The sequence below is a fragment of the Onychomys torridus genome, chromosome 16 (genome assembly GCF_903995425.1).
Source record: "Onychomys torridus chromosome 16, mOncTor1.1, whole genome shotgun sequence".
NCBI lineage: Eukaryota > Metazoa > Chordata > Mammalia > Rodentia > Cricetidae > Onychomys > Onychomys torridus.
Genome location: NC_050458.1, coordinates 20,579,210 through 20,606,255, shown reverse-complemented (window position 1 = coordinate 20,606,255; position 27,046 = coordinate 20,579,210). Strand labels below are relative to the sequence as shown.

General features: G+C 38.5%; 1 protein-coding gene across 1 annotated transcript in view; it reads right to left on the bottom strand.

The window, feature by feature from the left end:
• Colec10 (collectin subfamily member 10) overlaps window positions 1-23,761 on the bottom strand; it is a 40,318-nt gene extending 16,557 nt beyond the window's left edge. Inside the window, exons 1-2 of the mRNA XM_036207642.1 lie at window positions 23,614-23,761; window positions 148-219 (exon numbers count right to left, since the gene is read on the bottom strand). Of these exons, the coding sequence (XP_036063535.1) occupies window positions 148-219; window positions 23,614-23,761 (220 nt within the window). The remainder of the gene's footprint in view (window positions 1-147; window positions 220-23,613) is intronic.
• Window positions 23,762-27,046: the final 3,285 nt, after the last annotated feature.

Below are 27,046 nucleotides of genomic sequence, written 5' to 3'. Positions count from 1 at the left end.
TTGGTTGGTTCTGTAACTCACATCTGAAGCACATTACATATATCTCTGGACCAAAGAGCTTTGTGAAACTGCTAATTTCCAAGACAAGGGGCAGGAAAGGATGAACATGTGCACATTACAGTGGCAGTTTCAGACAGGTTAGCGTACCTTTTGGTCCCCTGCGTCCCACCTTGCCATCCTTGCCTCCTTCTCCTGTGTCTCCTTTTTCACCATCAGCCCCTTTTAAAACAAAGCAAGAGAGAGTTGATCATCCCAAAGAAGGACTGAGAACATTCTCCCAGGGGAAGGAGATCATGCTCGAAATGCCATTGCAACTTGGATACGGGAATATACCTAGACCACAAGGATTGGACAGCTGAAAAGAAAACTTCAGTTGCAATCATCACAGCAGCTGCAGTTACCTGTACCCAGCCCCCTCAAGACTGTCAACAATTTATCGTGGATGGGTCCCTGTCCTTTATTGCTGGGAGTGGACAATGGCTCATTTTCTTTGCCTTTGAACCCATTGCTGAGCCCACGAGACTTTGATAGCTCCAAATGCATGGTCACATGGAAGAGAGCTCCAAACCATAGAAGGTGTTGGTTAGACTCAGTGGGTCACAGAATACAAGAAACAGACATGAATGTAAGAAATAGATTTTTTTGGAAGAAGAGGGGTGTAGGGGTAACCATCCCAGCCTTGGCCTGGAAGTTCCAACCCTCATTGAGGCTTCGGTAATGGTCACGCCCACAAGGCGGGGCTGAGGGAGGAAGCTGAAGACCCAGGATCGAGAGGAGAGGTCTCTCTTGGTTCTGGGACCCTGGATGCTGGAGGTAGACCCAGCAGAGTTCTCCAGAGAACACTGCCGGACTGCGCCATACCTTTGCCAGACCCTGTAACCTATCCCTTCATTTGTAAGTTACCCCACAAAATAAACCTCCTTTTTAACTACGTGGAGTGGCCTTAATAATTTCACCAATAGAGGGGTAGATAGGAGTGGGAGGGAGTGAAAGAGACAGTAGGGCGTTAGAGTACTCATCATGTAATCTACCCATGAAGTTATCAAATAACAAATTAATTAATAAATTAATAAAAGGAGAAGAAATATGCAATATGTTTTATCCTTTCACTTTTCTTCTGTCATCATTAGAGGAGCCACACAATTTGAGGCATGGACTGGAAATCCAGCTAAGAATAAGTGACTAGAAGTAGTGGACAGCTGACAAGCAGTTGTATGTGGCAGAGACTGTCTCAGCTACAGATGAGTATAGCGTCAGCACCTTGAACAATTCAAACTGGCTGAATGAATGGCTTTAACTAAAGGTGCCTTGGACTAGGGTAGAAGATAATAATATGCAAATTATAATATGGTGCTAGTGACTAATAGTTTGAGTGATTTTTTAGTAAGTTGGTGATAGAGTTGATTGATTTTGGAGGATGGCAGGTCCAGATTTGAGTCCCAGCTCCTCCACTACCTATCTGGAGGAATGTGAATGTTTCATGAATCCTAAATGGCCTTATAATAAAAACCCAGAGCCAGATATTGGGGTAAATGCTGAAAGATCAGAGGAAACAAGCCACAGCCACTTTTCACCTAGCCAACTCCTCAGCCAAAAAGAGAAGATCCTGTCTCCACAAATCCTCAGACTGATTGCTTTTGAGTCCTCAGTTGAAAGGGCCTAATTCCTGTCTCCTCCCACCTTACATTCCTTTCTCTGCCTTGCCATATCACTTCCTGTCTCAACCTTTGTGGTGCTGGGATTAAGGTATGTGACTCCCAAGTACTGGGGTTAGAGGTGTGTGATTCCAAGTGCTGGAATAAAGGTGTGTGTCACCACTGCTTGGTTGTTTCTCTTTTAAACTGGATTAATCTAGTGTAGTACAGGGTGGCTTTGTACTCACAGAGATCCAGACAGTTCTCTGCCTCTGAGTGCTAGGATTAAAAGTGTGTGCCAACACTGCCTGACCTCTGAGGTTAACTCTGCTACTGGTTCTATCCTCTGATCTTTAGGTAAGCTTTATTAGAGTACAACAAAATATCACCACGTTTCCCCCTTTTTGTCTAAAATAATAAAGGAAGGTTATAACTAATATAAGAAAACTATATACAATATATATAGTCAATAATTACAATAACAATGTCCAGTCCATTAACATTTGACAAATTCAGAGAAAATACTCCATTAGTTATCCTATTTTGGTGAGTCCAAAATGTTGTACCTAATTCACATTCTATCCTAACTTGTATTACCAAGCTAAAACTATCTTTTGATGTCTTTCAAACTTACACACTTAGCACATCTTTAGTGATTTTTTTTTCTGAATTTGTTAACAAGGAAAACTATAACTTCCAGCTACATATGAACATATGACCTTCTTTTCCGAGTCTCACTTTTCTTTCCTGAAAATTAAATAACAACACCTACTTGAATGGGCTCCTAAGAAGTTTACAAGGGCTAATATACACAGGACACTGGGGCACACCTGGTGTGTAATGATAGTGGCTAATGTTATTCTCTCCTGTTTTCTGTGTTTCCTCATCCTTTTGTGGGATATTACCTACTCTCCCTGACTTGCCCAATTGTTTTAGAATCAACAAGATCAGAATGTGAATGTGCTTTGGAAATAAAGAGCATAACACATACCATGCTGTGATGAGATACCCACATTATCACCACAACAATCTCAGGATAGTGAAAGCCTGAGGAATGATGGGAAAATTAGATTCCAGGCTGTGAGATTATTCAAGCATTTTGCTGTTTTACAAGAATATCTACAGGATCCTTCTGGAACTGGCTTTTTATAAAGATTCTTAGATGATTTCTGTGGTCAGACTAGAGGAGTTATGTTTGGACTGGGTAGTGTTTTCCAGTGCTGGGGGATGTTTATTTAGCAAGGTTAGTATGTGCTGTGCACTCCAGCTAAGGATTTTGACATGGCATCGTGGCAATTCCAGGAGGTAGAAACTATTCTTGCTCTAATTCATAGTAAAAACAAAAACAAAAAAACAAGACCAAAAACCCACCAGGACCCTGTGTGCTCAAAGCACTTGTGAATTATCATAGGATTTCTGAGTATTCCGAGGAGAATCCTCCCATGTCTGTTTCTGCCCTTCTAATGGAAGCTTGGTACTTTTTGTTGTCATAGGTGACTCGCAGTAGATGCTGGATTTTAGGAAACTTGGCACTTTGTCAAGGTTTTCAGAGAGAAAAAGGAAGTCACAAGGAAAATAATTGGACAATTAGTATTATCCTCAAACAAGAAAGATAGCAGGAATCATATTAGTATTCCAATGACTTAAGTCACATAGAATGTATCTTGGAGGTAGATTTGTTGAGACCCGGGTTTGCCACTCACTACCTGAGGGATTCTGCATTCTGGGAACCTTTTTATTTTTAATTTTTTTAGGTTTTTCGAGACAGGGTTTCTCTGTGTAGCTTTGTGCCTTTCCTGGAACTCACTTTGGAGACCAGGCTGGCCTTGAACTCACAGAGATCCACCAGCCTCTGCCTCCCGAGTGCTGGGATTAAAGGCGTGCGCCACCACCGCCCGGCATTCTGGGAACCTTTTCATCTTTCTGAGTATTGTTTTAGTCAGTGATAGAATGGACAAAATACTTTGTGTGTGTGTGTGTGTGTGTGTGTGTGTGTGTGTGTGTGTGTGTGTGTGTGTTTTCCAGGAGTTTTTTTCATCTCTTCATTTCTTCTTTCCTTTCTTCCCTCATTCCTGCCCCATAGTGACATCAGGTAGAAAACAGTTTTCTTCTCTACCATTACCAGACTGAGTTAAATTCTTCTGATTACCTTTGTTGTTTAAAATATCTATTTATATACAATGTGTCAGCTCATTTCTGTTTAGAACTTACATCCAGTTCTCTGTGAGTTAAGGGATTGGCTGCCATACTAAACAATTGTTTTTTTTTGTTGTTGTTGTTGTTGTTGGTTTTTTTTTTTTTTTTTTTTTTTTTTTTTTTTTTTGTGTGTGTGTGTGTGTGTGTTTGCTACACATAGACAATTTAGCACTGCCTGGCACTTGGAATGTAATGGAACTGGCTATACTTTGTATGAATCATATGACACTTTACAGATATTATGATATCATTATTGAATATTATGAGCCAACGTGTCCATCCTACTTGACATGTACTTTATCATTTGATCCCCATGGCAACCTTTCAGAAGGACGCTATTTTCAGCTCCATTTTATAGATGAGGGAATGAGGTCAAGTAGAGGTAATGGAGCATCAACATGGCTGAGGCATGTGTCAATGGTAAAATTAGGATTAAAATTTTACGTGGCTTTCTTCAAATCCCATGTTTGGCACATGTGGGATGATTTTGGATGAGTTCTTGTTCTCCCCTTCTTGGGACCTGGATTGCTGAGCTACGCAAAGGGACTAAAGAGACACATCCTGCTCAGTAATGGGGAAGATCGTAAAGCCACATGGATATGAGTATTGGTACTGTTAGTGTTTCTCTCCCCTCCTCCCTCCCTGTGATCTTTCCTATTCATTTCCATGCAAGCGTCTCACTGGATGAGGCAAGGGGAGTGACTTAGTTATCTGCTGCTCCCTGGTGGCTCCTGATGGGAGATCCTGGAGGACAGAAACGGGATTATGGTTCTTGTGATCTGTCTGACTGTACCCAGCCTGCCTGCTAGAGTGGAAGTAAACAACTTGTATCTTTTCCTTCCACTTGGGTCCTAGTTATTTAATCTTTGAGAGTTACTTTAATGAAAACAGAAGGGAGGCATAAAAACAAGCCCTGGAAAGCCCCGCGCCCATGTCTTACTGTTATCTTTCAGTATTTTGGAAATATTTCATTGGATTACTGGGCATATTTACGCCACCTTTCCTTCGTTTAAAAAAAAAAACAAAAAACAACAGCCACTTACATTTAAAAAACCGAGGAAAAACTAAGCTATAACCTGGTTTTGAGTTTCTAAAGATCATTTGTTTGCCCCTCCAGGCTATCAGAATATTGTAGTAATTTTTCCAGCAGAATTCCACCAGAGCCTACAGCTGACCACATTTTCTTAGGTAGGATTTATTTGAAATTAAATAGCTGAACTCAAGTCTGTTCCATGAATTCAAATGGAGTAAGTATGTAAAAAATTCTCACATTCATTTGGAAATGCTGAGTGAATCACTGGAAATTGTCTTTTCTCCTGTTAAAAGTAATCTTAGAGGCAGAAGAGGTGTTGTCAGCAATCCGATCACCATTAGAATTAAGTGGCACATGTGGCATGAGCCCCCCCCCCCCCCAAAGCTTCATTCAGTCCTAAAACAACCTCCTCCTCCTTCCTTGCATTCTCTTTTCAAATTCAGTTTCGTCTCCAGTTTTCAGCAGAAGCCTTCTGTAGAAGGACTGATTATTCCTGAGATGCCTCTTGTGCCTCGGGGAATACGGTTGTTGTAATGGACCTGCGTACTGTTCCTTCTCCATATACTTTGCTGAAATATGTGCACCTTCTCAGGACCTGCAGTTGCTTGCCTTGCTTCCCTTCATCGGTTTATCATTCTCTTGGTACCTTCATTTGCTTCCCTGTCTGAGGTTGTTTCCATTCAGTCCTTTCTATACAGCTCTCCCTAAGGCAGAGGGGCTGCATAGAATTGTTGAAAATTCTTGTTTCACATTGCTGAGTCTTAGTTTTCTTACTGTAAAAATGGGACAAATCCTGTGATGTAGCATGAATCTTAAAGAGTCTTAAAGAGGCCAGTTATTAGGGTGGATGCTGGAAGATCAGAGAAGCAGAACAAACCATAGCTACCTCACCTTGCCAGTTCTTCAGCTGATCCTGTTTCCTCAGACTGGATGGCTCTCAGCTGAACTGTGCAGCTCAAAAGCCTAAAAGCTTAACCAGCCCTAGTTCCTCGTTCTCACACCTTAAATACCTTTAGCTTCCTGCCATCACTTCCTAGGATTAAAGGCATGAATCACCATGCCTGGCTGTTTCCAGTGTGGCTTTAAACTCACAGAGATACAGATGGATCTCTGCCTCCCAAGTGATAGGATTAAAGGCGTGTGTGCCACCATTTTCTGGCCTCTATATTTAGTGGTTGTTCTGTTCTCTGATCCCAGATAAGTTTATTAGGGTACACAATATTTTCAGGAACACAATACCTCCACATTGCCTACCTCATAGGGTGGTTTCAAATTAGAGGTATCTCATCCAATTGCTGAAGAGTATTCATTTGGTGTGCTCCTCTGTTGGTGTTTTAATAAGTTAAAAAGTGGTCATCCTTATGTATTTACTACCTCAGCCATTACACTGTAACCTTTATTACATTTCACTGGACTACATGGTCTTTTTCTTTTCACCGTGAAAATTTTTATGTGCTGAAAGATGAAAGACAGACGGACCAGCACTAACACATAACCACTAGCTTGATGCCACTGCTTCAGCTATATTTTTGGCTGATAAAAATATTCAATTATAGACATGTCTATATATTATCCTTAAATACATCACCAAATATCTTTAAAGGGTAGGAATATTCTCCTGTACAAACACATTACTATTACAACAATATTGCTTTTTACTCAAGTACTTACTAAGATCAGCTTCATAGAATTCTGTGGTTTTGCTTATCCTGAGCCTATATTATTATGCTATTGCAGCCTAATAGAATAAGAAGGAGAAATGAACAATTAGAAAGAGAAGCCGAAATACAAAGGCATGAGTTCTTAGAAAACAAATCGTAAACAATAATAGTTTTTTGTTTTTGTTTTTTTTTTTTTTTTCTGCTGAAAGAACTACTAATAGATCAAAGAAGGCTTGGGGGAAGACAAATTCCTACTGATCCTCTATAGGAAGCAATCATACTTGGAAGGTTGGGTATAAACTGGTAAAGTCATAGGCTCTAATCATAAACATCACAAGTTCAAGCTCTCATCATATCAATGACCAGCTGCTATAATTTGGGTGGCGAGTGGTCTCCTGCAATCCATGTCTTAAGGGATTGTAAAAGGAGTGAAGGTGATGGAACCTTTAGCGGGATGTGCGTGTGTGCGCGCGAGTGTGTGTGTGTGTGTGTGTGCGCGCGCGCGCGCGCGTGTGTGTGTGTGTGTGTGTGTGTGTGTGTGTGTGTGTGTGTGTGTGCGCGCGCGCTAATATGAAGTTCCTTGGGTTTTGGGACTATTCCCTTACAAGAGATTTAGGACTCTAGCCCTCCCTCTTCTTTTGCTTCTTGTCCATGAACTAAGCAGTTTTCTCTTCCACACACTCTGCCTTTGTCATATATGCCGCCACTCATGGCCTAAAAGTAATGGATCTCTCTAAAGCTAAGCATTAAAGAAAACCTTTTCTTTACATGTTAGTTTTCTCTGGTACTCTGTTACAGCTACAGAAAGTTGACTAATACTCAGACTTTTCCAACTTATGTGTACTAGTTAACTTTCCAAAGTCTTTGTTTTCATTCTCATTGGTAGTTTTAAATTACCCATGTTAGACTTGCCCATACCAAGGGCAATTTCATCCACCCACAACATGTCACTCTTTGAATAACTAAGAATATCTCTGGGATGGAAACTGACAGCGGAGGAGAAACCAGTCAAACAGTTTTCTATTTATTGCCAAATGTAGTGGGGAGTAAGGCTATCCTTCTTGGATTTTTTACCACTGATTGTCTCGAGGAGGGATCTGTCACTGTCTAAATAGTCATATATTTTAGCAGTGACTCAGTTGATGGGAGTCAACAGAATAAGGTGATGTATAATGTAAAATAGGCCTTAAAACCAGGAAAATGGCCCGGCGGTAGTGGTGCAAGCCTTTAATCCCCGCATTCAGGAGGATCTCTGTGAGTTCCAGGCCAGCCTGGCCTACAGAGCAAGTTCCAGCACAGTCTCCAAGCTACAAAAAGAAACCCTGTCTTAAAAAAACAAAAACAAAAAATCCCAAACAACAACAACAACATACCAGGAAACTGGGTTAGCTGGCCTTCAGAGGGAGCTGTGGAAGTACACTGTGGAGATTATGGGACCATGCTGATGTTTTATCACAGTTCTCTCTAGCCTAACACATTGAGGGGAAGTTGTCCTCTCGTTTGTCTTCAGAAAATCATAAAAGGAAAGCAGCAAGATCAGAAAATGAAGGGTGATTTACAGGGGTTATAGGTCTGCTCTCAGTATCTCTGCATGGCAGCTTATGTATAAAAATAGGGAAGTCAAGTCTTGGCTACTTAAAAACAACAAACAACAATGTGTTGCCCAGAAACAGAACCAGAGATTACCTGGCAGTGGGGCAAGATCCTTCGGGGAATTTCCCCAAGATTCTTATCTAACTTTGAATTACATCATCATGCTGAGTGTACATGACTACATGGTTCTACTCACGGGGAACCATTCTTGAAGAGTTTTCCTAACACAGTTAAAATGTTCCAAAACTACTGACTCTGCTTGGTCTACAGCACTAGTAATTTTTGAAAAGCAATGACCTCAGCATGGACAATCATAAATTCAAAATATTGATGAGCTCTGGCAAATATCAGTTTACTGACTTAGGTGTCAGGGAAGGATGGAACCATGCTAGTTATACATGCTTGAGCAACTTGTTCTGGGATCAGTCTTCTAGCTTTGGCTTTGCTCTTCTCTATAATTTGATTGAAGATCCTTTGAAGATGCTTGGTGTTCTGTAGAATTGCATATTTAACCAATTTTTATTTTCTATATAAAAAATAAATTTGCATACCCATTTAAAAATGATATAATTTGCCACGGGCTCCATCTTTGGGAAGCACATATTTATTAAGTGCTAGGATACTCATTCAAATATATACATATTAATGTACATTTATATATATTTTGGATATGCATATGCTATATGTTCATATACAGGCAGGCTCAAATCTTGAATTTCCCAAATAATGGCTACTTAATCATATGCTAAATAATGTATACTTCCACTTCATTAAATCATTGTATTTAATAAATAATTGAATTATAATAATGCCAAATTACTCAATTATTTAAATTTAAATTAAATCTTATACTAAACACTTGACTTCCATTCTTCATAGTTTTTCATTGAAAAAGATGATAATGCCTTTTTTATGGAACTACTTGAAGATTATATGAGATTGTGGATGATGAAACTCATAATGGAGTCCTTCAATCAAAAGTGCTTCATTTATAAATATTGTGTATATAGTGATTGGGCATCCATTGATATTTTTTGTATGTTTTTCCTGGGATTCTGATAACAGCTTCATAATGTTCTGTAGGAATCCACAGTCACTCATTCTGATATGGTTTGGGCAGTCAATTGGTATGTGACCCACTAAGAAGCCATGAGTCTCAATTTAAGGATTTTTTAATTAGAACTTACAAACACTAGAGGAGAAGCAATCTGTCTTTAGGGTTTGCAGAGAAGATTCTGAATATAACCACACAGCATGGGAAAGAACAGCCTTTACATTGAAGTAATTAAAGGGAGGAATAACACCAAGGCATGAATAGTGCTCAAGTGTGTGGCTCTAGCCTGACTCTGTTCTTTCCTGATACTGAAGTCTGTAAATTGGCATTCTCCCCTCTGTTTGCTGTTTTGGCTGGTGTTAGATTCTTTCACTTGCTAATACAAGTTCCCCAATAATGTAATTACTAGATGATGATTAAGACAACAACGTCCTTCTCTATGGCAAGGGCACAGCCGCAGGAAGCCAATAATTACTGTAACAAATGTTAAAAGAGTCTGTTATAGAAGCAGAAAAGGGCCACCTGCCTCCATCTGCCCACATCCCAGCTCTTCCTTATCTTTGTTAGGGAAAAGGAGCATCTCTGATTGAGCATCAACAGAATAGATTTACATCTAAGACAAAAATGAGCTAACATACAAAATTTTCAGTATATTAATAAGGCAAACATGTGCTAAAATGTTCTCACCAATAAAAGCTCATGTGAATTTTTATATTCTTCTAGGTGACATAATCCTGACAGGCCTAGGTCAAGAGGCATCTAAGTACAGGCATGCCTGGATCGGGTATACTCCACTTTAGCAGAGAGAATTAATGGTGCCCCCTGAAGGGTCTTCCTCTAGCACTTCACAGCTTCCCACCTGAGGTGTCACCCAGGATTGGACAGATCTGAAGCAACATACTTACTGTTCCTTGTGTTCCTAGCACTTGGCACCAAGTCTGTGCTGCAATAGGTGCCTGCTCAATAAATGATCTTGAAATAAAAGGAACAACATCCCCAAAGACAAGATGGATAAATGTGAGCTTAATGACAACACAGTCAAATGAATTTGTGATTGATTGAAATGTCATTCTCAATACTGGCTGATTAATGAATTGGCTTCAGTCTGTAGTAACAGCTTATAAAGCAATAAGGCAGCCCAGGAAAACACACAAAACACCGTTCTTGCTATTGCCCTGCAGTGTTTTTGTTTCTTCCTCTAATTTATTTTCTCTCCCAATATTTCCATCATGCTCAAATTTCCTAGGCTCAACAGTTAAGCCAGGTATGTGTGTATGTGTGTATGTGTGTGGATATATATTCCTTTCTTAGGCCCATCTGGATTCTTACTTTTTAAAAAAATTTTCTAACCCTTCTTTTTTCTCTGGTTTTTGTTACTTCTGTCTTACCTAGTCTTTCTTCATGCCCCAATTCTTGACCTTAATAGTGGATTCCTAAATGGTCTTCATGGTGCTTAATTAATTGATGCATCAAACACAATTAAAATAGTTTTTTGTTCAACAAACAGTTTAACATACTGGTTTCCACAGATCTAAATTTTGCTTTTCAAACCACCTTGCAAGTGAATCTAAAAAAAAAAAAATCACTGTTACTGCCTCATACAAAATGTTTTAGCAGTTATCTGTTTGTAGGCTAAGGCCACACTTATTATTCTAGTAGATAGCCTTTCATACTGACATCAAGGAAAGTTATTTTCTATTCTTGACTTGTATAATCCCTTCTTGTCCAAGTTTTTTTGTTTCTTGGTCATCAAATGCCCTTCATCTCTTGCCTCACTGAACAGCACATACGCTTTCATTCTATATGAAATTTGTCCACATTAAGAAGAAACCAAAAATCATAAAAGATAGGCCAGACATAACAACCTGGCGAGAGTTTAGGTAAATATACATAAATCTACAAGGTTTATAAACAAATAAATGGCAAAAGGAAAAGTGAATACTAGACATAAGAAACAAGTAATTGTCATAGTATACAAAGAACTTAGGAAAATTCCTTTGTAGAAAGGCAATGAATGATTTCCAGAGATCACTCAGGGGTTTAAATAACAAATACTTGATGAGAAATGCACAGAATGTCTACACCATAAATATGTACATATCTACATTATACTTCACATATAAATAAATATCTACACTGTATTTCACATCAGATCCAAATCTGAAATAGATAAAGAGAATTGAAATGTCTCATTCATGGTTCTTGACAATGGGAATGCATGTGGACAATAATCTGACAAATGTATAAGCCTGTAATCCTGGCTGCTCTGGAGGCTAATAGAGAAAGATTACAAGTTTAAAGCTTGCCTAGGCCACACAGTGAGTTGTAGATCAGCCTGAGCAACTCAGTGAGACCCTGTAAAAAACGATAGGCCAGTAAGATGGTCCACTGAGTAAAGGCTCCTGCTGACAAGATTGAAGATGTAAGTTCTGGCCCCAGAACCGACAATGTAAAAGGAGAGAGCCAACTGACTTCTGAAAGCTGCACTTTGACCTCCACACATGGCATGGATGCATATGTAAATCAGTCAATAAATGTAAAATCATCATCATCATCATCATCATCATCATCATCTTCATCATCATCCTCTAAAGTAAAACAGACAACTGGAGATATAAAGAGTAGAGTATTCGCCTAGCATGAATGATGTACTAGGTTCAGTTCCTACTACTGAAAGGACAAAACACTAAAACAGAAAAATGAAGTACCCTAGTTTACCTCAAGGATCTTTCTTTATAGACATAATTGAGTACACATACGAGAATGTTTAGAGCAAAAAAACTGCAGAAACTGTAAATATCTGAAAATGTGTCATTATGAAATTAGTTGAAACAAACGTTGATTTACATTATATTCCAATGATTACAGTTGTAGTAAAATACAAAACAGTTTTCTGCTGATAGTAATAATGATGGATTAGAGAGAGTGGTCTGCATTTTAGTATGTACATCATGTCTCTTAGGGAGTATAGTATGGCACTATTATAATAAGGAAAATAAATAGAATGAATATATAGATAAGCCCCAGTGAGAGAAATGAATTCAGAAACAGAAGATATCTTTAAAATAAAAAAACCATTAGCTTTTCTTTATACATCATCACTCTGAAATGCTCTCACAATTTGAAAAATATGCCAAAAATCGTGTAAAAAGTTCTGCCCCCTTTCTCTTGATTTGTAAATCCTACCTATAAATTCTGTCTCAAGTTAATTCCTATATTATCCGAGTTTCTTGATAGCATTATTTCCTTGGTAATTCACCATCTGGTTCCTTTTTACTACTTTCTAACTGCTGTCTTGACATACTATTTAAGTAATACACTGATATTTAACTTCATATTAATGTTGGATATCAAGTGTCATTCACAGCTCAATTTACTGACTTATTTATTGAACAAATATCTGTTGCATTTCTGTTCTGTTGGCTACGAAGCTCTGTGTCAGGCCCTAAGAAATTGAACATCATCTTAAACAAAATCTGATCTGTGCCTAAGACTTTAGTGAAGGGACTCTGGACAGTGTCTTGCAATGCTGTTCTAACAAGTGAACCTTTGTAAAGATCATTGACCCTTGGAGGTAGGATACTGCTTTTTCTCATCATCGATGAGTTCAGTATAGTGATCACCTTCCCGCAGATCACTTCCCACCCTACACTCATATTTCTTGCTATACTCCTGGAATGAAAACAAGAGGGTGTTGGAGAATATGCAATAGTAGGACGAATTTGGAGCAACTCAGTCCTAGTTAATAAAAACATGTAGACCCATGCAGAGACTCTGTAGATGCAATTCCCCAATAAAAAGACACAGACTAACAGAATTGATGCAAAATCAAAATTTATTATCCTGCTTCATCCAAGAAACACACTTTAAAATCAAGGATAGATACCACCTCAGAGTAAAGTTTGGAAAAAGTTACTCTAAACAAATGAACCTAAGAAGCAAGCTGGTGTAATCATTGTAATATATGACAAAAGATACTTCAAACCAAAACTAATCAGAGGAGGTAAGGTAGGATACTACCTATTCATCAGAGGAAAAATCCACCAAGAGGACATTTAAATTCTTAACATCTATGTATGAAAGACAAAGGCACCCAAATTTATAAAAGAAACACTCCTATAGTTTAAAATCACATATTGACCCACACACTGATAGTGGAAGACTTAATACCCCCTCCAGCCAATAGACAGGCCAGTCAGACAAAAACTAAACAGAGAACTTCTGGAGCTAACTGACATTATGAACCAAATAGAACTAAAAAATATTTACAGAACATTTCACACAAATGTAAAACAATTTACCTTCTTCTCAGCATCTCATGGTACTTTCTCCAAAACTGACCACATACACAAAGCAAGTAACTTCCTGCATCCTATCTGACCACCATAGAATAAAACTGGATATCAACAACAACAGAAAGCTTACAAACTCATGGAAGCTGAACAACTCTCTATTCAATGAAAAATGGGTCAAGACAGAAATTAAGAAAGAAATTAAAAACTGCCTAGAACTGAATGAAAATGAATACATATACAACATACTAAAATTTCTGGGACACAATGAAAGAAGTTTTAAGAGGCTTTAAGAGTTCATAGCACTAAGTGCCTACATAATAATACTAGAGGGATCTCATACTGGGAATTAACAGCACACCTGAAAGCTATAGAACAAAAGGAAGAAAGTACACCTAGAAGGAGTAGATGGTAAGAAAAGAAAATCAAGATCAAACTGAACAATAAAAGAAGTGCTGGAGGTCTTACCATTGCTGAATTTAATTCATACTACAGAATTACACTACAGTAATAAAAACTTCATGGTAATGACACAAAACAGGCACATTGATCAATGGAGTAGAATTGAAGACACCGATATAAATCCACACACCTATCGACACCTTTTTTTTTTTTTTTTTTTTTATAAAGAAGCCAGAAATATACACTGGAAAAAGGCAGTATCATCAACAAATGGTGCTGGTCAAACTAGATGGCTGTATGAAGTGAAATCCAAATAGATCCATATTCATCATCCTGCACAAAACTCAAGTCCAAATGAATCAAATAAAACCAGATACCCTGAACTTGATATAAGATAAAGTGGGAAATAGCCTTGAACTTATTGGCACAGGAAAAAACTTTCTGAACAGAACACCTTTTAGCACAGGCACTAATTTTAGCAATTAATAAATGTGACCTCATGAAATGGAAAAGGATCTATAAGGCAAAGGACACCATCATTAAGACAAAGTAGCAGCCTACCGAATGGTAGAAGATATTTACCAACTCCACATACATAAAAAACCCTCAGCTGGACACCAAAAAATTAATCCAACTAAAAATGGGGTACAGATCTAAACAGAGAATTCTCAAAAGAGGAAACTCAAATGGCTAAGAAACACATAAAGAAATGTTCAGTAGCCTTAGCCATCAGAGAAATGCAAATCAAAATTACTTTGAGAATTTACCTTATACCAGCCAGAATGGCCAAAATAAATATAATAAATGACAAATCATACTGATGAGGAATAATGGGAACACTCATCCATTGCTGGTGGGAATACAAACTTGGACAGCCACTATGAAAATCAGTATGACAGTTCCTCAGAAAGATGGAAATCGTCTACCCTCAAGACCCAGTCATACCACTTTGGGCATAAACCCAAAGTGTGCTTCATCCTACTACAGAGACACTTGCTCAGCAATGTTGATTGCTGCTCTATTCATTATTATGTACCAGAAATTGCAAACAACCTAGATGGCCTTTAACAGAAGAATGGATAAGGAAATATGTGGTACATTTACACAATGGAATATTACTCAGATGATAAAAAAATGAAATAATGAAATTTGTAGGTGAATGGATGAAACTAGAAAAGAAATCACCCTGAATGAGGTAACCCAGACCCAGAAAGACAAATACAGTAATGTTTATGCATATATATGCATATACATACACATATATACATACATATACATATATGTGTGTATATATGTATATACACATATACATACATACACACACACACATACACACACACACATACACACACACACACACACACACATATATATATATATACACACATATACATACATACACACACACACACACACACACACACACACACACACACACACACATATATATATATATGGATGTCAGCTGTTAAGTCTTCCATAAGCAAGCTACAATGCAAGCTCATCTTAATTTGGGAAAGAAAATGTCACCTTAGCTATGCTGCAATATAGGGAAATAGGCCATGCTCCCTGCATTGTGACCTTGCTAGCTCCTTTGGTCTGTGCATTCTGTGCTGGCTTTGCCACACAATCCCTGCAAGACTGTTTGTTGTGCTTCTTGAAGAATGCACTTAGCAAAAAGCTGACACTGATGAATGAATCATTCCAGAAGTCTCTTCTGAGTGAACTTTCAGTTTGGCTTCCTTCATGCTACTGGTCCCACTTCATTCCATCTCTTAACTTGCACAGATTAATGAGTCTCCTATCTTTCATTGCCTTGTCATTTGGTGACCCAGCATGTGGACCAGCGACATAGAGATGACTTTGTTTTATTTTTTGTCTCTGCATGGCTGTGTTTTCCCTGGTTCATTTTAGGACAGTCAAAACACCACTGTTGAAAACATTGTTTTACTTCATCAAATACTATTTCTTACTATATTAGCACTATGGCTTGAAATGAATGAATGAATCTGAAGCTTGAGTGCAAAGCCTAGTAGGTGGAATCTCTTCAAAGAAGTTGGAGTCAGTGGTCCATCTACTCTTCCTTCTGATGTGACATGATTCAGTTAATAGATCATGTTCCAAGGTATCAGTGATGGTTACATAAGCAAAATGGGTCACTGTGTTAAGGAGTGAGAATAAGCTGGACTTCATTTCTCTTCAAAACACTTGCCCATGGTAGTTCAGTAGAATCAAAAGCAAGATCAGTATGCCTGAGTTTTCTTCTCTTTAAAACAGGTAAAGTGATCCCTATACATGTCAGCAGAGCTAAAAATGAAACAATGGATGAGCCTTTTTGTAAATTCTAAAGTGATGTGAATATAATTTGCTAAAAAGATACAAATATTTTCAAGTGGCCACAAGAGACATAAAATGATGCTTACAGAGTTCTCACATCAAGCACAATCACAGTAAATAACACAAAAATATTAAATTATTTAGATGCCATTTGACTTGAATATCGGCAGTCCAGAATTTTACTGCATGTGTTTACAATTCATCCTTAAAAGAGCAAAGATAACTATAAACTATAATTTAAAAGACTTTTATGCATCGGTAGGAGATTGTAGCTCAAATAATTGATGCATAAAAGCAGGCAGTCTCATTAGGGATGAAATGGCATGAACTGTGAGGATTGAGCTTCCCAACAATGACTGGAGACCAACAGGATGTGTTGCCTAGGATGGATAAGAGCTGATAGTGTGTTTCTTAAAGGAGAATAAAAGGAATAAAACTGCAAGGACCAGGCTCATTCTCCTCTTGCTTTTGCCAAGCCTTTTATTTGGCCATATTTACAGAGTCCCTGGGGTCAGATATTGTATTGTCTTCCATGCAGCTCAACTCATTCTTCCTCGCCATGACACCATAAAGTAGTTAGAAAATTCTCTTCCCTGTGTTACAGGTGAGAAAACCCAGGCTTTGATTAGATGTGTCCTGAAGTTCATTTAGTCCTCATAACAAGCCCCGCCATGTATGCTGCTATCATTCCCACATTAGTAATAAAAGATGGCAAGTTCGGGTGGAAAGCTACAGAAAAAGGAGAATACAAGTAGTTGGAATGTGGGGTCTTGGGTTTGCATGCCGTGGAAGACTGAAAGTGACTTTGAGGTGGAACCAGAACCTAACGTGAAATCTCAAAAAGGGTATTTTCCAAGTGGAGTTGCATTTGGAAAGCCAATTTGATAAGCCTATGAATGATATATATTTTTTTTAATGGAAGTGAGGGGAAAGCAAACTTGGATGACCAGTCAAAGCAACAGAGACAGAAGAAATAGCAATAGCTAGGCTACATGCTAGACTTGCTTTAGTTTTAAAATAAGTGTTTAAGCTGTGTGATAATTCTTTCCCCCTCTTAAGTTGAAGGCACCAACGTTTAAGGTAGCATAGCTAAATAAGCTGAAGAGTTCAAATTTAAAATTGTATATATTTCTCCAAAGCCCACAAGTTTTTTAAATCTTTCTTTGCAATAATTTATTTTACATCCTGATCACAGCCTTGCCTCCCTCCTCTCCTCTCACTCTCCCCCACTACCTCCCTTTCATCCCTCCATCAATCCACCCCTCCTCTGTATTTGCTCTGAAAGAAGCAGGCCTCCCATGGGCATCAGCACAGCATAGAAAATCAAGCTGCCGTAAGAACAACCAGCTTCCATGTATTCAGGTTGGACAAGGTGATCCAGCATGAGGAATAGGTTCCGAAGAGCCAGACAAAGCACCAGGTACAGCCCTGCTCCCATTGCCAGGAGTTTCACAAATAGACCAAGCTACACAACTGTCACATATATGCAGAGGGCCTAGATTGGTCCCATACAGGTTCCCTGGTTGTTGGTTCAGACTCTATGAGTTCCTACGAGCCAGGGTAGCTGTTTCTGTGGCTTTTCCTCTGATGTTCCTAACCCCCTTGACTCTACAGTTCTTCCCTCTCCTCAGCAAGACTCCTTCAGCTAGGCCCAATGTCTGCCTGTGGGTCTGTGAACTTGCCTCCATCTATCACTGGATGAAGGCTCTCTGATGACAAGTAGAGTAGTCACTAGTCCAATCATAGGGGATGGCCAGTTCAGGAGATGCATCCACTGTTGCCAGGAATCTTAGCTGGGGCCATCCTTGGGCTAGTGGAAGTTTCTCTGGTGTCAGGCTTCTACTTGACTCCACAAAAGCATCCCCTTTTCAGTCATCTCTCTAATACCTTCCCTCCAGCCACCTCCCAATCTGATCCTTCAAGTTCCCATGCCCAACCACCCCCAGCCCAACCAAGAGATCTCCTCTATTCCCTTCTCTGGAAGATCCGTGTATTTCTCCTTGGGCCTTCCTTGTTACCTAGCCTTTCTGGGTCTGTATGGTTATCCTTTACTTTAAAGTTACTGTCTATTTATGAGTGAGTACATACCATGTTTGTCTTTCTGGATCTAGGTTACCTCACTCAGGATGTTTTTTTTTTTCTTCTTTTCTTTTTTAGTTATATCCATTTGCCTTTAAATTTCCTGATGTCATTGTTTTTAACAGTTGGGTAATATTCCACTGTGCATATGTACCACATTTTCTTTATTCATTCTTCAGTTGAAGGACGTCTAGGTTATTTTCAGGTTCTGGCTATTACAAATTAAGCTGCCATAGACATAGTCAAGCAAGTGTCCTTGTGCTATGATTGAATATTGTTTTCAAAGCCCACAAGTTTTATCAATACACAAGAACCTGTTGCTATGGTCTCAAGCAGTGATTTGCCCATAGCCAAATAGTTACATAAGGGAATTGGGGAGAGGAACAGAATAAGGGTTATGCTTTTATTAAAATAGGACAAATAATTTTTAAAATCACTACCATTTACTACCTCCTGATTCATCTTTACACTTTGGTGGATTAGAGTTTTATATGTCCCCTCCTAACTTAGCTTTGAAATGTTTTCTTGGCATATACTCAAAGAAACTGAGGAAAAATGGTTCTAAACACCTACAATGTGGAATATAAAAATTAAAGAAGTCAAGCTACTTGCTTAAATTCTCTGTGAAAGTCACTTGCAAAGAACTGGCTGCTTAATATAGAGAAGTGACCTAATTAATGTGATCCTAAGCCATGCCACACACTGATCTCATAGATCTGTTTTTTAACGCTAACTTGTCAAACCAAACAATCAATTCACAGACAGTAAGGACAAGGATAATGAAACAGGATGGGATGAAGAGAGTCTAGGATCTCAGTTTCACTTGTAACTTGGCCACCAATGCCCATGAGATTGTCATGACATTGTGCCTCACTAGACCTCAAATTTACAAACCAAAGATCATTGAGAGTTACCTGGCAAGTGATAAGCCTTTACATTTGAACGTGAGGGATTCAAATACCACCAGACATACCTAGCCTTATATATGAGGAAGTCACAAGAAACCTTCATAACTGGATATTGGGAATTATTTGGAGAAATAACCAAAATTGCATCAGTCTGCAATATATAGCCATGCAAAATAATAATAAAGAAGACGACCAAATGTATGTCCCTTTTCTTATGGTTAATGGATTTTTCTGGGGAAAAGTTATTTCTCCCAGTAAGGGTGATCTCCACTGTCTTCCCTCACTGCACAATCTCTCTTATTGAAAAAGAGCAGAGAACCACACACCCTTGTTGCTTTGTGCTCAGATGTGTGCCCTCATCACTCCACAAATGAGTTCCACGGGGACCACGGGAGGTTTGAAGTGAAACCCAAAGCAGCTAATTTCTTGCTGCATACAATACAATCACCATGGCTTTGAGGGCCCTTCTGCTTAGTTAGAGCATTCAGCGGGCTGACTGGAACAGATGATACAAATGGAACTGTGTTGAACCCAAGTCTAATCTCCCCTTTCCAGCTCCGTGGCATGGGTCTAGTGACACTGTAGCTATGAACCTCAGTTTCTTTATATGGCCAATGGGAATTATATACCTTTTACAAGCTTTATTGAGATAATTAAAGTGCATTGGGGTAACAAAGTACTTGTATAGCTGCAAATGACAATATTTCTTCTTCTTTTTCTCTCTTTTCTTCTTTTCTCTTTCTGACAATATTTTTTAAATGAAAGTATTTTACTTAACATGTATTAGACTAGAGTACAATAGTGCTTACTTCCAAATAAATGAAAATCAGTGTTAATTATTGTAGAGGACATATTGATCATTTGAGCATACTTTAGTGTCCAGTACAACCCATGAGCTGAGATGACATGAGCCCGATGTCCTGAGATAATGAAGAACCAGTTATAACCAGAAGGTAGCCAGTGGCTGCCCTTTTAAACATAATATGTAACTAATGGAAACTAATGAATGGCATGGAATGACTGGGCCTGAATAAGAGAGTAAGAGGCCACTGTCACGACTAACTGGAGCTCTGACTGAGCTTGGGGAATCCACTTGGCCTAACTAAGATTATTTCCGCATGTGAATGCTTAGGATATGGATAAAGGACACTATGCAAATCCAAATATATGGATGCTGTGAAATTAAACAAGATGATGTATTCAATTTGCCAAGCATCCTCCAAATACCCCTTACAGATGTCGTCTTTATTTTTTTTCTCATCCATTGTTGTTCTCCACTCAAACCACCAGAGGTCAGAATTTCACATAAATTGCTTAAAGACACCACCATGGTAGGGATAAAATTCCAAAAAGAACATTTCCTGCTAAGTAATCTAAAACAAACATTTCAAGGACGGAAAGAAATATAATGGGGACTTTCAGCAGAGATATCTAGAGTAACTAGAATGCTTAATTCCAAAATCATTACTGGGTGCACTTGATATGCAGGCAAAAGAAAGAGAAACAAAATTTATTAAATATACACTAATGATATCTGTACAAGATAAATTTATGGTGATTGTTTCATTTTAAAAATAGTAAGAAATATGTATGAGGAATGCCCACTTTTCAAATAAAGAAGCCGAAGCATAAGCAGTTCAAAGAGAATCTAGTACTTTTCCTCCATTAGGTTGTGCTTCGGAAATGACCCTGAAAGCGTGTCTGTCTACTGAACAGCATATTCTATAACTGGATAGTATTATTGGCGTTTCATCTGCAAGTCTAAATAATTTATTTAGTTTCCACTCTCCCAAACGAATTTAGAGTTGTTAAGTTCCTTTAATTGTCTGTTTCTCAGAGTATCTGGAAATTTCTGAGCAGAGTATTCCTGTGCTGGTAAACACAGAAATGAGATGATTAGCCATGGAGAAAAGCATGCGCTGGTTTGATTGCAGGAGAAAAGATACTGGAGAGAAGAAACTATAATTTGGCTCTTTAAAATGTCTATTTGGCCATCAGAAAATTTGCTTTCCTTCTGAGGAGCCCAGTATCCAGGTCTGCCTTCCTTGGAGTTGTAATTTTTACAAGGAATGAGTGAGATGTAGTTTCCATCCCATGAATTTCTTATGCACCCAACTCCAATACTCTGCCCAGAACAGAGAAACACTAGCAGTAAACATACCCAGCTTGCTGTACCGTGAAGGCATTTCACAAAGGTTCAGGTCAACTAGGAGCTCAGCCTCAGAGCTTGAATCCCAAACTTGCTACTTAGAGATGAGTCCTAAATTGGGTTCCTTATCTTAGCATGAAACCCAAGTCATTTGACATGGTGCCTGGACTTGGCAAATGTTTGGTACCTTACAGAGTCATAGAATCTCTTTACTGAGATGGGAACTTAGAACGCCCTTGTTGCAAAGACCACATGCTGCAGAGGAAATCATATCCGTATCTTTAAGCTGAGAAGTTCTGAAACACAGTGTCCCAAAGCACCTCTCTCAGTTTCTCCTTCAAGGTACACTCACATCTCCATCCTTCCATATTAGCTTATGATCTGTTCACAGTTCTCCCTGGGCTCAGGAAGAGAGTTAAACTTTAGTAGATTAAAACAGTACCTGAGTTTCTAGTGAGAATATAAGTGAATAATAAAACAGAAGAAGACTCATCGACACTGCTGGTTTTCAAGAAACACTATATATAGATTGAAGTGATAAATGAAATAATGTGGCTTATTTTTTTAAAGGTAGATGTCTTGTTTTTCCTTATAAAGACTTACATTTAAAAAAAAATGAATTCAGTGTCCACAGGTAGACAAGTATGGCCCTGAACTTGCAATGTTCCTGCTTCCACCCCCTGAATGCTGGGGTACCTGGCTGATTTTGCATGCAGCCTTTGAAAATGAAGAGTTGATGAGTGACTTTCTCCAGCTTCTCCTGCAGTCTTGGTCTTACCTATACAAACAGTCCCCGACTGTTCTAAAGAATCGTACCTGAGCCTCAACTCAAAACCTGCTCAGGAAACCTATGCAAAGCCATTTATCTCTGCTGTTCATGACACTGATACATCATTTGGTGTACTGCTGTGCCTAAAACAGGGCCTAACAATAAACAGTCAATGCCCATTAGTTGAATTGCCAGAGACATGTTAGTGCTATGTTTAGGGTATTTAATTAAGAGTTTCTTGTGCATTCTTATTCCATTGTGAAAACTGTAGCTTTTTCTTCTAGGGAAAAGAAAACTTAATGGTGTTATTCTCAACTAGATTCCCTCTGTTGCACAATGGAGGAACGCGTCAATAGTCAGTCTCTATGACACCACAGGGAAAACACAATTTTCTTGCATTCTGTGAAAAATCCAGTAATGGATTTAAGTAAATACTTTATTTCTAACCCAAACTTTCTTTTTTGAACATTTGCCCTTACATTATTCATTTATTCACCCAAGAAATTATTTGGAAGCCCCAAGGTCTCACTGTAACTCCCTGCATTTATTTTGTGGTATCAAAGGTTAGAAGTTGGACTGCCATCTTAGGAGAAAATTAATTCACTGATTAAGAAAAATGCACTTTAAGCAATATATATTTACATAACTGACAAGAATTGAGCCATGTTTCTTTTCTTTCTTTTTTTTAAATCCCCCTTTTTTTATAGCTCAGGTTTTTAGCAGCTACCATTCTTCCACCCGTAGCCCGGGGAAGCATCACATGAATTACTAATAAGAGCGAAGTAAGCTGCAGTGAGTTCAGTGGCCACTTTCAGAACAAAAGGGTAAGAGCTGAAACCAGGAAAACAGATGTATTAAAAACAAAACAAAACAACAACAAAACCCAAGTAGTGCTAGAAGCATATTTAGACCTTGGACCTCGACCTTACTTGGGGGAAAAAAAACCAAAACAATATTCTACCATTCTCTAGCTGAAGGCAGTTGACCTTGGAGATTCCACTTTCAAATAAAGAAATGCTCATTTATATATGACTTTCGGTCCTTCATTAAAACATAATCTGCCTCCCTGGAACTCAGGAGCCCATTAATTACAAAGGATATACTTCAGAATAAATTTTTATTTTTGACCTCCTAGTTGTTTCTTTGTAGAATCAGTGTGAGTGAGGAAAAGGAGGAAGGACAGCAGCCCTAGAGTAAATATAAGTGCTCTAATCAAGGTGGTTTTGAATCTTCATCTCCTGTTAGGTGCAATGGAAGAGTTTCTCACAGTCCTCAGTGATTGCTGTCAGATGCACATCTCAGGATTCCACCTTCCCCTACTTTCTCCTACCGACAACCAAGGGCAGCCTAGAGTAAGGAATTAATAGTCCAGTGAATTCCAAGAGAGATGACAGGAAGTCAGAGGAAACTGGAGGAGAGGGAGAGAAGTCACACAGCAGCTAGGGTGGATTGGAGGTGGGGAAAGAGATCATACATGCTCTATGAAATGTGAGGTTTCTTCCTCACCTTTAGGTCCTGGTGAAATTGTGTGTGTGGCACAGACTTCTGCAGCAGGTCGGCTGTCAACGTCCAGCCCCAGACTCTGAAACTGCAAAAGGAAGAAGAGCAGCAGGGTGAACTGGTTGCTTCCAAGCAGGACTCTAAAGCTATTCATGACTGCAGGTCTTCAAAAGAGGGTCTCCAAGGCATGCCAAATAAACAGCATTCTTTTTAAGGAAAACCTGCTACAAAGGAAAAAAGGAAGGAACTGAAAAGTGCATTCCAGAAAGGGCTGCATAGACAAGCAGGAGGCATTCCCTTGGCTGTTTATTTTCTCAGGATCCCAAATGGGCCATACAACGTCTGGACTGTTTCTTTTCAAGTGACAACAGTTTATTGAAAATTATCTCTAAACTAAACACTTGGATGTGCAGGTCACTGGAACCCTCCTCATGAGCTGACAGAATAGAGATGATTGCCCTTTAGACCTCCAGCTGGCTATTTAGTTTGCATTGAGCTTAAACACTACATTCCAGAAGTGTGGAGAAGGTTGTGACCTGATATTTCTGCACATTTTGCAAACACCCTGCATGCCTTTGAGTTTTTCCACAAAGTAATGCTCCTTATTGAATGTGGCAGTTGACCACAGAAGCTCTCAATATTCCGTATGATGTAGCTCTTTCTCTTGAGACCAAAAATTACCTTGGGAGTAAGCCCCAGATGAATGAATAACCAGATTTTCTGCAAATCAATTTGGTTATAAATCTGGCTATTAAACATACTTATAACTTTAGGCTTGGCAATTGTCCTTCAAGCACACCATCTCAGGGAAATAATGTGAAATGAAGACAGCTTTATTTGAAAAATGTGACAAAATGGGCAAGACGATGGTTTGCCTATTCACATAGTAATAGTTGACAAATTTTGGTGAAATAGAAATGTGCAAGTATGATGTTTGTTGTAAGTTCTTTACTTAATTGGGGAGAAAGTGTCCAATTATATGCCTTAAAAGACAAGGTTTTTATATAGATTGTATGGATTTGATGTAAACATGACAGTAGGGATTGAGGTCTCTCTATTTCTCTAGTATCTCTAATCTCATGTGTCTGTCTATTTTACTACAAACAGTCTAGACTTAACTATATATTTATTGAAAATTCAGAATCAGTCATTAACATTGGACTCCTAATATTCTTTTTTAAAAATTATCACTCTGTCTGTCTGTCTGTCTGTCTCTCTCTCTCTTTCTCTCTCTCTCTCTCTCTCTGTGTGGTGTATACATGTGTATAGGTAAGAGCACATGCAAGATGTGTGTGTCGAGGCCAGGGGTCAACATTAGATGTCAATTGCTATCTACCTTATTTTTTAAGATTATGTCTCTCACTGTACCTGGAACTTGCCAGTTTGGTTAGGGCGGCTGGCTGGCCAACAATCTCCTAGGATCCTCTTATCTCCACTCCCTGAGCACTGGGATTACAGGTGTAGGTCACTGCACCTGGCTTCTTTATATGGATATTGGGTATGAAAATCAGGTCCCCATACTCTTATGTCAAGCATTTTACCAACTGATTTATCTCCCCAGACCCTTATATTCTTCATTATTAAATTATTATATTGCTAGATATGCTGTCTAGAGTTGGATGGAAGACATTTCCAACCCATTCTTCTTCAGTTTGGAAATGAAAGTCCTTACAAGTATGACTAAGACTTAGTTCTTCAGAGATCTCATTACAAATAACGGCCAATCTTTAAAAAAAATGCTTGTACACTAACTTCTCAGTGCTGGCATAACAAAGCACCTAAAATTGAGTACTTGAGCAGCAGAAATTTGTACTGAAGTACTTCCTGGGTGAGAGGGAACCATTACTCTCAGTAGCAACAAGTTTATGGAGTGAGTAAACTGTTCACAAAATCCAGAGAAGAGGAAGGAAGGGAACTGACATTGATAGAAGCATCATTATAGACAAGAGATGACTGATCTCAATATTACCTCGTTTTAGTCCCAGGCCCACCCTGTAGAACAGATAGCAAGCCATCCATTTTGCAGATAAAGCAGCTGATGCTCAGAAAGTTTAAGCAGTTTGTCTAAAGGCAAGCATTGAAGAAGCCAAACACACAAGATCAAATGCAAATTGTTTCCCCAAATCCTTGCTCTTAAAATACAATTTGGTTTCCACAAGGGTGGATGCTCTCAAGTTTTGAGGATGCATTGATTTTCAGTCATTTAGGATGCCCAGAGTGGATGTAGTTATCAGGTTGACAGTGACAGGAAGAAACTGAGGACAACCACAGTGATGCTAGAAGCCTCAAATTCCACATCTGTCACTAGTAGATACACAGCAGTGAAAAATGACTCCATTTCAATGGCCATGCAGCACATAAAGTGAGCTTTGACTTTAAATCTAATGTTCTTTAGAAATTGATGCCCTTTAAATTACTTATCCTAATCTGAATCTATTTCACTTCTTTTGTTTCTTTTCAATGATTCCCAAGAACACAGTGAAAGTAGACTTGTTAAATTTATACACAGGGATGCTCTTTCTAGCAATCTGAAGGAAAGGCCAGGCTTAGTATCTTTCCTTGGCATCATTTATTTCTTACATCTTCAATCATGACCCCTTACTAAACAGTGTATAAAGTACCATTTTATATCTATCCATAGAATCTTACATCAAAATTTAAGTTGTTATGCATTATTCACATATTTTACATATAAAATTATATCTAACTATATATTATATGTTATTGGGGGCATTTTAGACCTTATTGATGTTATCAGTGTGAATAACAATGTAATGGGCATCATTTTCATCTCTGCAGCTAGTCTGTGTTCACTTTTTTTGGCCCTTAAGGGAGGCAAATGCACATGCTTGTGAATTCGTTGAATGTTACAAACCATAGATAAAAAGAAACAAACAACTTAAGATGTTATATTATACTCATCTCTCTTATGCCATTTGTTTTCAGATTTTGTTCTTATTTTTTGGCTTCGAAACTATAGTCCTGTTTCTTTATCACTGATAAACATGGGAGCTTATAGCTATGGTATTCAAAGAGGACTTTCATATATTAGGGAGTATCAGAGATATATGATACATATACCATATATCCCATCTTTTAGCTAAAAAGGTTGCTCAAAAATTATACCATGGCTAATTTGGAGGACTTGGAAACATACTATTCCTCTAAGTGAATCTGGTAAAGAAATACCTTTGAATTAAAAACAGTTAGACCTTTTGGGTTAAAGAAATAACAGAATGGAGATTATAAACAAGGAGATTGGAATGCAGGTCTTAAATATGGGTGCAATTCTAGAACTGGTATTTCTTTGGGGGACACACAGGTATAGAGATTGTAGGTGAAAATAGAATATTGAAGGAGAATTTCTAGAAAATAAATTTTGAGAGAGTCTTTATTCGGGTATTAGCTTATACACAGAGAATTAACTACCTGTAATGCA